Source organism: Lontra canadensis, unplaced genomic scaffold (genome assembly GCF_010015895.1).
Source record: "Lontra canadensis isolate GAN:19392208 unplaced genomic scaffold, GSC_riverotter_1.0 scaffold46, whole genome shotgun sequence".
Taxonomy (NCBI): domain Eukaryota; kingdom Metazoa; phylum Chordata; class Mammalia; order Carnivora; family Mustelidae; genus Lontra; species Lontra canadensis.
In genome coordinates, this window is record NW_022631040.1 from 10,551,595 (window position 1) to 10,564,215 (window position 12,621).

The 12,621-nt window shown below is 47.0% G+C and overlaps 1 protein-coding gene across 3 annotated transcripts in view; it reads left to right on the top strand.

Annotated features, from left to right (window-relative positions):
* TGFB2 (transforming growth factor beta 2) overlaps positions 1 to 12,621 on the top strand; it is a 79,030-nt gene that overhangs the window by 43,611 nt on the left and 22,798 nt on the right. For all 3 annotated transcript variants that reach the window (XM_032872936.1, XM_032872937.1, XM_032872938.1), the window contains one exon: positions 5,439 to 5,602. In XM_032872936.1, the coding sequence (XP_032728827.1) occupies positions 5,439 to 5,602 (164 nt within the window). The remainder of the gene's footprint in view (positions 1 to 5,438; positions 5,603 to 12,621) is intronic.

Consider the following 12,621-nt stretch of genomic DNA (forward strand, 5'->3'; position numbering starts at 1 on the left):
AGACTACCTTGTATTTAAGGTTCAGGTGAATGGTGAGTGCCTCCGGCAAGAAGACAACCGTATTAGGAAGTAAGCTCCAGATGGTCGAGTGACTCCTTGCCTTTCTAAAGGCCGAGCCCTGCACATTCTCCGGGGTATTTCTTGCAGACCCCCGTCCACATTTTTTGTCAGAGCTCATCATACTGGTTATGCTGTCAGACTTTCCTCAGGTGGTGTTTTTTGCTGCCTTTTTGGGTAAGTAGTCCTACTATGTAGTCCTATTACTACTACTTCTAAGTAGTCCTACTATGAGCGTCAGAGGGGGCAGTGGAATAGCTTGACCCAGAGAAGTCCAGTGAGAAGAAAGATGTCTCTCGGCCCCTTTCTGAGGCAGGAGGCTGAAGGCGGGCGGCGGGGATTCTGAGGAAACTTAGGTTGACTCCTAGGGACTCCGAGGTAGAGTAGTTTTAAACTGCCCCAGTCCACTTAGCTGCTCCTGCTCCTTCTCTTCTCTGCTTCTAATTAGTAGGCAGTAGGAGAGTTTTCTCTCCCCCAGGGTATTCAAGGAAGCCCTAAGGAGCTCGTGGCAGCTTTGCTGCAGAATGAGGAGGGGGACAGGAAGGGACCTTTCTGCGGGGAAATTAGTGCCAGACCAGGGCTCCAATGTTCCATCTGCTTCGTTATGCATCCTGACCACATGACTCAATGCATATCAGATAGGGAATTATTTAAATCATTGCATAGATGGAGAAACGGGCTCCGAAAAGCCCAATAATGTCCCCGTTGCCATTAGCTAGCACCGGATGATTTGGGATTAAAATTCATGATTTGGGATTAAAATTTTTTTTAATTTAATGCCATGTGGGACCTTGAAGGTCCCACATGGCATTAAGATCCTGTAGCTTTCACCGGGGTGAGGCTGGCTCTAAAACTGTGTGGATGCTTTTCCAAATGAAAATGTGGGGCCTCTTGTTTAAAAAGCAGGGAACATGTGCTGTCAAAGATTCTAAAATACAAAGCTTCTTCCTTGGCTCCGTGATCCCTTTCTCTCTCCTCTCTCTTGACCTGTTGCGGTGATGTCATGGGCTCCTTGATGTCGTGCTCCCATGGGTACAAGGATGCTCCCAGAGCAGGAGCAGACGCGTAGCCCCCAGGGCTCTGCCCTTTACCCTGGGACTGTGCAGCTGGGCGCCTGCTGCTTCTTCCAGCCACCAGACTGATGCCGTGTTGAGCCTGGCCTCTCCGGACCGCCACTCCAGCCCATAGAATTGCAAACCTGCAGGGTGCTTGGTAACCTGGGTCACAGTGGGCAAGAGTTACCCTCCCTCCGAATGCATGGCAATGCTGTGAGCCTCAGGTGGAAACGACTTCTGGGCTGCCCTGAGAGGGTTCAACGGTGTGTGCCTGACCCCGACTCTCCCAGGGGAGGCTGGGGGCCCTAGAGGGGTGAGGGCTAGAGGGCTGAGGACCGATCTTAGGAAGGCCCGCAGGTAACAAGAGATGGAATAGCTCACGAGCCAAGGCTTTACGCCCCCTGTGCACATCTCATTTGTCCCATCAGACTTCCTTTCTAAAGCCTCAATTCAAAGAGGAAATTATTAAGGATTTCAAGATGGCGACTGTGGAGCATTAAACTAGAGTATGACGCTTTTCTGAGCATGGGAACTCTGTGTGACTGCCTGGTCACACGTCCATGCCGCGGGCCCTGGGCTGTGATGAATCAAAGAACTGTATGTAAAGATTCCTGGACTGGAGGCGTTTACTTCAGGAGAAGATAATACATAATAAGCTATTATTAAATCATTGGAACAGATAACAAGTCAGTATACGTTGCTTATATAAGCAGCTTGTGATTAAATGCATAATTAGGCTTCCTGTTCACTGTTACTTTGTAAAGTGATAACTAGTTAGAATTCCTCATTTCCCCCCCCTCTTGTCCATTCCCCCAAATTTGATTCAGCAGGGAGATATGGCCAGTGTTGAGACGAGGGAAACACCACTCACTTGATGTCATTCTGGAATCTCCCATGTGCAAGATTTTCCCTGAGAAGCAGGCCCGCGGGAGAGAGCACGCGAGGAGGCAGAGAATCAGCCTGGTGGTCTGATCCAAAGGGTTGCAGGAAAATCAATTTGATTGAACAAAAAAAAAAAAGTGGGTCAGAAATGGAGAGGCAGGAGCCAGCCAGGATGTGAGTGTGGGTAAATTGGCAAAGGTCAAGCCCAAGTACCTGACCACCTGGCTGGGGAGTAGGAGCTGGGATTGGAATTACAGAGGACTTCGGGGAGAACTCCCATTCCAACAGGGGAAATGAGTTCTTGGAGAAGGTAGAGGAAAAAGCTCCATCCCTCCAAGGCGAAGTGGGTGGATTAGGGCTGCATAAGCCATTACATCCCCACCCGGCTGCTTTGGCGCCCCGAGCCCTGGGAGCGAGCCGGCCCCATCCCCCGGCTGGGTGTCTATGGCCCGCTGTCGGCCCTGCCCACACTGTGCCTGCAGAAGCTTTTATGAGGCAAGGGGAGGGTCACAGCCCAGGCCAGAGCAATTGCTGTGACTCTTTCTCCCCTGCCCCCCAATGCAGAAACATTTGCCAAGTCACTCAAGTTCCTTCGCCGGGCAGGGGGCTGGTGACCCATAGCAGATGACAGCAGGGGACAGCTGCAACCGGCCCTTGGAAGCAGTCGTCAGTTTTTTCTGGTCAACAGTCTTTATTGAGGGATCTCCTGACCTCGTGTCCAGGAGCAGGGGCGCGGGGGAGGCTGCGGCTTCCTCCTGGCCTGGTCCCTTCGCTGTGGTTAGAGACCAAAGCAGAGTTGCTCATGGGGGCTGCTCTAGGGGTCTCTCCTGGCGTCTGAGCTCCTTTTGCTTCTAAAGCAAGACGCCACCCCCCCCCCCCCACACACACAATGCTGATCTGTGTTATCAGGTCTTGAAACAGAACTAGCGGAAGGGGTTCTAAGAGCCGGAGGGGCGGAGGGCCCTTCGCCAGTGTATAGGGGGCCGAGCAGAACAGCTGCACTTAACCATCAAGCTGCTCCTGTAAATATTTGCAAACGCCCCTTCAGAGCTCAAAAGCCTCGGACAGGATCATTGGACAATTTGCTTAGAAGAAGAAGAAACAAAATTGACCTCGTGGTCCTAAGCAGCCATAAAAAGAGAGAGTGAGTTTGGGCAGAAGACCAGAGAGGGGGGAAAAATTGCTCCAAGTTTAATAAACACGAAAGAGAATAAAAATAAATCTCAAGAGCACTTATTTACAAACTCGATGGAGCGATGAGATTGGGGCGGGTGGGTGTGAACGATGGGTGTTTGGGGAAGAGGAACCGGCCTGTGGGGCTTCCGCAGAGCGTGGAGGGGAAAACGCGCCGAATGGGCTTTGCTCCTCCGGATGCTGCTTCAGAGAAAGCTTCAAAGAAGCTTCTGCTGTCTCATGGGGGGGCCATGGGAAGACGAATTCAGCCACTCGGCCTGCGGAAGGTTCTGGCCAGCCTGGAGGGTGTAGGAAGCCGGAGGACCTGGCTCCAGCCTGGCTCCAGCCTGGCTCCAGCTTCTGGGCTGGGCCTCCGCCTGTTTGCGGCTGAGCTGGTCAGGCCATGACCAGCTGGTCCAATCACCTGGCGGGGGTGAGGGGGCGGCGTGTTCCAGAGGAGAGAAAGATCGATTTCTTCCCAGCAGCCCAGCGGTGACCTTTTCAAATTGCAGCGCTCGGGGGTGCAGAAAACCCGGTGGCTTGTAGGCATGTCCGTCCGCCTGAAGCCGTCCCCCGACTCCCTCGCAGCTCTAGCGCGCTGAGCCATCACTGTGTCCGCATGAATACTTTCTTTTCTCCGACACCCGGATGCTTTAGATTTTTGGGGGTTTTTGTTTGTTTGTTTGTTTCGGAGACTCCTGGCTCGCGAGCTACAAAGCTTCCATTCACAAGGTCGTTTGGCAGTCATGGTGCGGAGCGTGGCTGGGAATTCACCCCTTCCCCAAAAGTGGCTTTCTGGGAGTCCCAGGATGCGGGGAGAGGGTTGGGGTCAGCCCCCGTGAGGGAAAAGAGTGCCAGCTCGTAAGATCGGCAAATGGTCGCATGTTCTCGCTTTTTTTTTTTTTTTTTTTTCCCAGTCTCATCGTCAGGGCACGGGTTTCCCAAGAAATCATGAAAGGTATTTATTTCTATTTTAAGATCGGCAAGATGGCTCGTTTATTTAATAAGAAGTTAGTCTTGCCAATAGCCAGATGGCCGAGTCTTTCAAGACTCCTACTGATGACCAACTATGCCAACAGGGGATGGTTGGTGAATTCCAAGTGTGCAGGGGGCCCTGTCCTAGGGTTGTGGGGTTTGCAGGGGTAGGGAGGACGACCTGGCAAATCTGGTCTCTGCCCTCAAGATTCTTAAAATTTCCACGGGGGAAAACAAAATAAACAAACATAATGCAGAAGTAATAAAAACACTTATAAAAAGCCATAAACAACTGTGAATGATTATGTTGTAACGAAGCTACACATTCGAGAAGAGGGTAGGAAGGACTGGAGCTACCCAATTTGGATGAACATTCTGGAATAATAAAGGAAAGTTTGCAGAAGATCTGGGAGGAGAATTGTAGAAAAATCTGGAACAAGTGGCCTGTGCAGTGTACAGGCTCCATAAACAGATGCCGTGTCTGAACTGCGTGGCCAGGATGGGGACCCGCTTGGGTTTTGTTGGAGAAGCTCAGGTGCTTGTTCAAAGGCAGTGGCAAATGACTGTAAAATAACAGCAAACCTCTAGCAACCCGTGAACTTGAAATTGTTGTGTACTATCTGCCTCAGTGTGTTTCAGCTTAGAACTGAAGGTGTTGGGGCTGACTCTTCCTCTCTTTCTCCTCATTAGACCAGATAACCCGTATTTGGATATTATTATTATTTTTTTTAATTCAAATTTTCTCACCCTAACTTAACTAGAGGGTATATTTGGTCATATGTGTGTGAAAAAACCAAACTATTGAAGCCAAAAAAGATGCAATGCACGAACCTGGATAGAGCAGAGGATTTGGATGCCAAAACTTCAAGGAAAAAAAATCCATGGGCAGACTGCTTGCCATTAGAAGCTATTTTCTTGGCACATCTGATTAAAGTGTATGTAAGCCCGACAGCTCTCTCCAGGCATCAACTGTCACGAGCTTGCTCCAGTTCACAACCATCTAGGATTTTCCACAGCTCTGTCAACTTTCAAAGGATGGGGTTAACAGCATGCCCTCGAACGGAGTTGGAAGTGGTTTGTTAATCTCTATTAATCTGCGACTCCGGTAACCAAATGCACATGTTTATTTATTTTTTCCCCCTCTGGTTAAATTGTTAATGGTATTAAATTGGCCCTTGGAAACGAAATCCTTCTGTAGATATTTCCCGTATGTTTTCTTGAGACAATCTCGTGCCGCAGGGTCCTTTTTGAGAGAATAATGGATTTTATCATTTTCAATGATTGCCCTTTTTACAGATGCCATCCCGCCCACTTTCTACAGACCCTACTTCAGAATCGTCCGCTTTGACGTCTCGGCGATGGAGAAGAATGCATCCAACTTGGTGAAAGCAGAGTTCAGAGTCTTTCGTTTACAGAACCCGAAAGCCAGAGTGCCCGAACAACGGATCGAACTCTACCAGGTAACTTTCGTGTACGTTGTTTGGTGAACAGTTAGTTTGAAGTCTTAGGGTAAAATCCTTTCTGCTGTTGTGACAGAAACCATTCTGGACACTCACAATCGTGAGGGAGACTCTCATTTGTTATACCTTTGCTCTCGGTACCTCATTCTTCAATCGGTCGGGAAGGAAGAACCTTTAGAAGGAAGTGGTGAAGGTCTGAGCACACTTCTCCGGTGGCATAAAGGGCTGGGGCACCCCCCCGGGAGGGATGGCGCCCAGAAGTCCACCTCCCCAACCTGGAAAGTCAGACAGTGTTGGCCTTTCTATTGTCCTCTCTCTTCCTATAATTTTCCCTCTTTTTGTCCCCTCTTTCCTATCTCCTGCCCCTTAGCTAACCTCCTTCTCTGTCCAGCTCCCCCCACCTCCATTTCCTGTCTGCCTCTGCCCTGCATTATTTCAGGCAGCCCTGACATCACTTTCATCTCTCTAAGTACAGGTGCTGGGCACCTGTGTTAAAAGATGATGATGACGGGGCACCTGGGTGGTTCAGTAGGTTAAAGCCTCTGCCTGCAGCTCAGGTCATGATCTCAGGGTCCTGGGATCAAGGCCTGCATCAGGCTCTCTGCTTGGCAGGGAGTCTGGTTCTCTTCCTCTCTCTCTGCCTGCCTCTCTGCCTACTTGTGATCTCTGTCTGTCAAATAAATAAATAAAATCTTTTAAAAAAAAAGATGAGGAGGAGGAGGAGGATGAAGAAGTGCCAAGTCACTGACATTTCTGAAAGGCTCTTAAAAGCTTCTCAAGTGGATTACAGAGCAGTAGATGGCATTTTCTAGAAGCTGAGGGAGATGCAGAACATCCTGTGCCATCCCAGACTCACTGAGTCAGAATGCACACAACGTAGAGCAGAATCTACCGTTTCCATAAGACCTTTGGGTGATTCGAATGCACTTGGAAACACTGCTCAAAAAGCCCTGAGTCTGAGGAGGGAGGCAGACCTGTGCACGAGTGACTTCCGCGTGTCATAGGGTGATAGGAACGGTGTGTGTAGAGGGCAGAGTTGAAGAGATTTCACCAGGGAGTTGACATCTGACCAGGTCCTTGAGAAGCATCAGTTAAAACAGGATGAGGGACGATCATTCTTGACAGAGGAGCAACCCATTCAAAAACAGCCTTGAAGGGGCCTGTCGAGGGCACCATATAGATTGTGCTTGGGAGAGACTGGAGGTGAGAGGAGACTGGGAGAAGCTTGTCCTCCAGAGAGAGTATTTGGAGGGAAACTAAGGGTCAAGAACACACCAGAGAACCATGATGCTAAGGAGGAGGCATGGGTGACTGTACGACTAAAAACGGGGCTTACTTGAGGAAAAGAAAGATATTGACATCTGTAGGCAGAAACTTCTAGTTTTTCTGGATTCTAAACACTTGGAAACGTCGATACTTTGGATGAGAATTTTCTTTGTGTTTGTTATGAGAATGAGGAATTACCCCGCTCATAAATGTTGTGTATGAGATTGCAGAGAGTAGGTTTTAAAAAATTCTAAAAAGAGTCTTCAAGTACTAGTTGACATGTGTGTTCATGAAAGCCAATTCTTACTTATTAAAATGAATCCCCAAGGACCTCTTCTTGGAGGACTTCAAATCTTGGTGCATGTTCTGAGAGCACCGTGAAGCAGCCATTCCTTCCGGTCATCTAGGATATCGTCAGCGTGGGCTTCCTGAGTACCAGAGACTCTGTTAGGCGTGTTATAAGTACTGTCTCCATTAATACTCCCAGCTCTACTGCGAGGCTGGCATGATGAGGTATTCTTTTCTTTTATAGAAATGACTGAAATATAATAGCAGTATAACATGATACTAGTTTAAGGGGTACAATGTAGTGATTTGACGTATGTCTGTATTACAAAATGTCTACCACAGTAAATTCAGTTTACATCGATCACTTCCCATAGTTACACAATTTTTCCTCCCTGTGGTGAGAACTTTCAAGATGTACTCTCTGAGCAACTTTCAAATACATGCTACAGCGTGGTTGGCTACAGTCCCCATGCTGTACCTTGTACCCCCAGGGCTTAACTATCTTATTACTGGAAGTTTCGACATTTTTGACTGCATTCGCCCATTGAAGGTATTCTTTTGACTACTGTGTTCTTCCTCCTTTTCACAGAGGAAGATGCTGAGTCAAAGAGAAAGTAAGTCCCTTGGCCAGGATCAACACAGCTAGGAAGGGGCAGGGTGGCCACCCCAGTTCAGCTGTGACTCCCAGGTGCCTGCTTCTCACTACACCTTGTGCATTCCCTTCCTCTTTGCCTCGGTATCAGCCAGAAGAGAAGGAAAACAAGAGAAACCACGCCAGTCAGAGTGGATTGGTATCTGGAGGGAAAACAAAGACTGGGTTCTCTGAAAAAGAAGCTAGGGCAAAGGTAGCCAGATAGATAATTCAAGGTAATTAAAAAAACAATAAAAACAAAAACATGATTCCTTGTTCTCTCTTTCCTTCTTTCTCAATTAAATTGCCTTTATATGGGGCGCCCGGGTGGCTCAGTAGGTTAAGCCTCTCTCAGGTCATGATCTCAGGATCCTGGGATCGAGCCCTGCAAGGGGCTTTCTGCTCAGCAGGGAGCCTGCTTCCCCTTCTCTTTCTGCCTGCTGCTCTGCCTACTTGTGATCTCTCTCTCTCTGTCAAATAAATGAATAAAATCTTTAAAAAAATTGCCTTTATATGTCTTGTGTATGGAGGATAGCATCATGGATTATCCTCCCTGGCTCCATTTCAGTGGTCTGACTTCAATCAGTTGAAGGCAGGATCTCTTACATCTTGTTGCCTCTAAGCTAAGCTGCCAAGTCACTGTTACTCTTAGGCCCCTGACCCTGTGCTCCAAGGGGTGGCCTCTTGTAAGGGCAGAATTAACTTGAGCACTTGCCTTACTCTCGGAGACCATCTCTTCGCCAGGAAGGGATGTGTCCCTCGAGGCTGGTCATTTAGAGGACCTTTAGTAAATTCTTCCTCAATGACTTCTTAGTGGCTGTGTACCTTCTGGGAGGTTACTGCCACACGGGCTTTCCCATCACTGGAGCAGTAAGATCTGCCCAGATCGGAGTCCCTAGTTGGAAGAGGAATAGCGCAAGATGGAAGCATGTTGTGTGAAGAGGGTGAGCATGGGCTTGTTCACTGTCCCTGAACACAGGAACTGGAAGGAGGTGCTTTTAGAGGGCAAGGAAGGAAAGAAACAATTCCTCATCTATGGAGAGCTCAATGAGGCAGCAGTCTCATCTCCTGAAACACAGCTAGGAAGTAAGTCAGAGACCCCTGACCACTGTCACAGAAGACACAAAGCACACACACAGCTGAGTTTGTGGAAAGGCAGCCTTTGGCCCTTTATTCACTTGTGACCAGGGGTGTCGTCTCTAGGACCACAAGAAATCAGAAGCGCTGAATTAGAAGGGGAGGGCTGGGGGTGGATGCTTTGGCAGAAGCGGATGATCCTTCAGACTTGGAATTTTGCCCACCTACCTCGATGATACTGGCCCTGAAAATCAGATCATAGAATGAACATGGTGCTTGCTGCAGGCACTTTTTCCAGTTCTTACCCTGTTTATAGCTAACCCAGCCCTGACAGCTATGGCATCCCACCTGGCTCCTGATGTCTGCTGTGGTGTCTTTATTTGGAGTCCCATTTTTGGCTTGTTCTCTGACTTTCCACTTGCCTTCAGCAGCCATGTGGCCGTCTCTGCAGCATTCAGGAATAAACTCCCTCTTCTAGAGGGAGTTTATTTATTTTTTTCCCCTCTTCTAGCCCCGGTACGGAAATTGGTGCTTATGATAAGAGCCTTGAATTATGAAGGTGAGGTGATATGATATTCAGGAAACTGAATACATGTAATAAAATTTCAGTTTCATGTCTAAAACTGCTGGACACGTTACCTTGTGGGGGTGGGGGCAAGTTTGGTACTTACATGAGGAGATCTTTTGCTATTTGGAGAGCTCCACTATTCAGAAGGACAAAGCCTCTGAAGTTTCCAGATGCCCTTTGATTACTGTATACTTGACACGCTACTGGCATTCTAGTCCCTAGAAAAAGAAGGGTAGGAGGACTATGAATAGGTTCTCAGGCTGTTCAGAGGGTTGAATGGATAATTTATTAGAATTCCTCAGGGCATTTGTTTTAAGCAGGGGGAGAATGTGTGTGTATAAGTATGCACACATGCAAGTTCATGGGTAGGTGCTGGTGCTCCCCCGAGTATGAAAGCCCTATGGGAACTTTTATAAGGCCCGCCCACAGTCCCTTTCTCTAGATTCCAATTCTCCCTAGAGGGAAAAAAAAAATTAAAAACCTGCGTCTGGACAGGTGTGGTTTGCAAAGGCTCTCAGATCTTTGGATATGCGCATTCTTCATTCTCCATTGGAAATCCCAGATTTCAGGCAGGGTTTGGGGGTCGTTCTGTCCCATAGGATCTATACAGGTATCCTTCTAGAGTCAGAATACCAGGCTGGATAAGATAGCTTTTCTGTGAGTGGGTTCACAGTTTGTTTTGTCTGGGGCTGTGCGTGTGTCGATTCTCCTTGCCTGGGAGCTTTAGGACACCCGAGCTTCCGTGGAAGTCACATTTAGCTTGGTGAGGGGACTCGGAGTTCTCACGGCTGTCCTCTCTCTACAGAATAGTCTGTCAGAACTTTGATGAATGGTGGTAAAATAAAGCCTTACTGTCCTCCTGCTCTGACTTTGGTGATGTCGACAGACTGTAAATAGCATATACTGGTGGGATCGTGCAATGACGTCAAGTCTACACCAATGCTGGAGGGAATATGAGGGGGATAAAGCACTTTGATAGATGAAGAAAAAGAAGAGGGGAAAAAAGACACAAACTGAACCTTTTCCAAATGGGAATGACCCTTACCATGTTTTTAAAGCTTTATGCCAAAGGCAGCCTTTATTGGAATACGATCAGATAAAGCTCCAGTGATCTGGGAATGCCTTCGAACCTACAGTCTTGAAAATAGCTCTCAGCTCATTTGGAAATTTGAACACATCTTTCTCTGATTAACCTGCTCCTACATTTATGATTAAAATCATGCCCAGAGTTATAAGAGAGAGAATAGATAGGGAAGAGAAACATTCTTCAAAATGAATATCACCAACTTGAACAAAGGCACCTGCCATCTTGGACTGGGGAAAATTCCCAATTTTACAAGTGAAGAAATGAGGCCCCAAGAAATTAATAACTTATTTAAGGGCAGTCATGACTTCATGGCCCCATGAGACCACCAACCAATACTTAACGTTAGCTATACTGACCTCAAAGGACCTTGTAGCTTTCAGATATTTCTAGCTTCCCCTCACTAACTCACACCCTTTCCAAACTAACTGCTCATTTCAAACTGTACCACCTCTAGGATAGTAAGACTTGTACTTTCGTGACTGTTTTGACAATCTAGTCACTGAATAACAAGCTACCCCAACATTTCATGGCCTCAAATAACAATCCGTTATCTGACACTGTGTCTCAGAAGTACACCTTTTCCACTAATAGAGATATTCCCAAAGTACTCTTAAAGCAAAAGCTGGGAGGATCCAGAGAAATGCCTCCGAATTTATTTTTTTTTTTCCCCAGAGGGGGAGTTGTGACCGTTTGGGGTGGGGGGCAGCCTGGCATTCTAGGTTGGACTCCTTGGGGGAAGCCATCTGTCTGAATCAAGAGATTCCCTTGAGACCAGCAGTATTTACAGCAGGGATATCTGAATAAATCAGACTGAGGTCAGGGCAGGTTTGGTTAGTTGATATGCACAGCGATTTCTTTAATCATGTTGGGACTCCTTTGACTGCGTTTCAGTGTGTGCGCTAATACCCCGGGATTCGATGGCTCCATTTATGTTCTCTTTTCCCCCTTTACGAGGCAACATGGTGGCGGGTTCAATGGCAAGAGTGTTAGGCAAGTGACCTAAGTTTCCTGAACAATTCCTGATTATCTTGGTGTTTATTGGAAGGGTGAGTTAAACAATGTCTCTACCTCGCAGATGGAGAGTGGGCACTCAACATGTCCTGGTTCAATTCCTTCCATGTCATCTCTTCGATTTTGGCTTCAAAACCTTTGATTCCTTGAAGAGGAAGAGCCCTAACAGAATTACCCGCCCAAGTCAGTTGCCAGATTATTTTTAAGAGTAATTTGTTAGCTTCAGGCCACTAATAAGATCATGCAAAATCACTCCTTGGGAGACAAGGTGATGTCATGAGCTCATACATCATAAAACATTGGGAGAAAAAGGTCATCTTCTTGCATGGCACTGATATGAGACCGTTAGTGTTGGTGGCAGATAGCTTGGGAGAGTACAGTCTGCTGATGGGTGCCTGTTGGTTGGTAGAAGATAAATATGCTGAGACGAAATAAACTCAAGTGGATTTCAGAGGAATTCTGAATCTTATATATGTAATATATAGAATACATATAAATGTTTTAAATATAGATATGTGTGTGTATATATAATTTTATATATACATATATAATCTCTGCAAAATATTTTAAACTATGTACATCCTGAGGCTTTACAGTGAAAATGCAAGGTTAATGGCTTGAGCCTGCTTTTGAAGGGACTCTAAGGTGGCAAAACAAAGGGTGAGGTTCCATCACTGTGGGGAGCATGGCACTGATGGGGTTAATAAGAATTGCCCCCTTTTCCGAACCCCAACCACATGCACATGCACGTGTTCCTATGCACACACACACACACAGATCAGTTTTCATTTCTCATATTGCCCAAGGGTGTGTAAAATAAAAAGAGGTCAGCCAAAAAAACCGACTGTCTGTTAAGTTAGACTTGCAAAAAGTGCTACTGAAAAAAAAGTTATACTGTGCTTCTGTTGTACAGAATTTTACAGCATACAATCCCCTTAATGCTGATCCTGACTCTGGTGCCACATTGGAGACACACAGTAGAGTAACCTGCTTAAAAAAAAAAAGCCATGAGGTATATATAATAAACACTTCGTTTGCACAAGGCTATTAATATCTCTGGTTTTTTCAAACTGATCGAATGACAGTCTTGC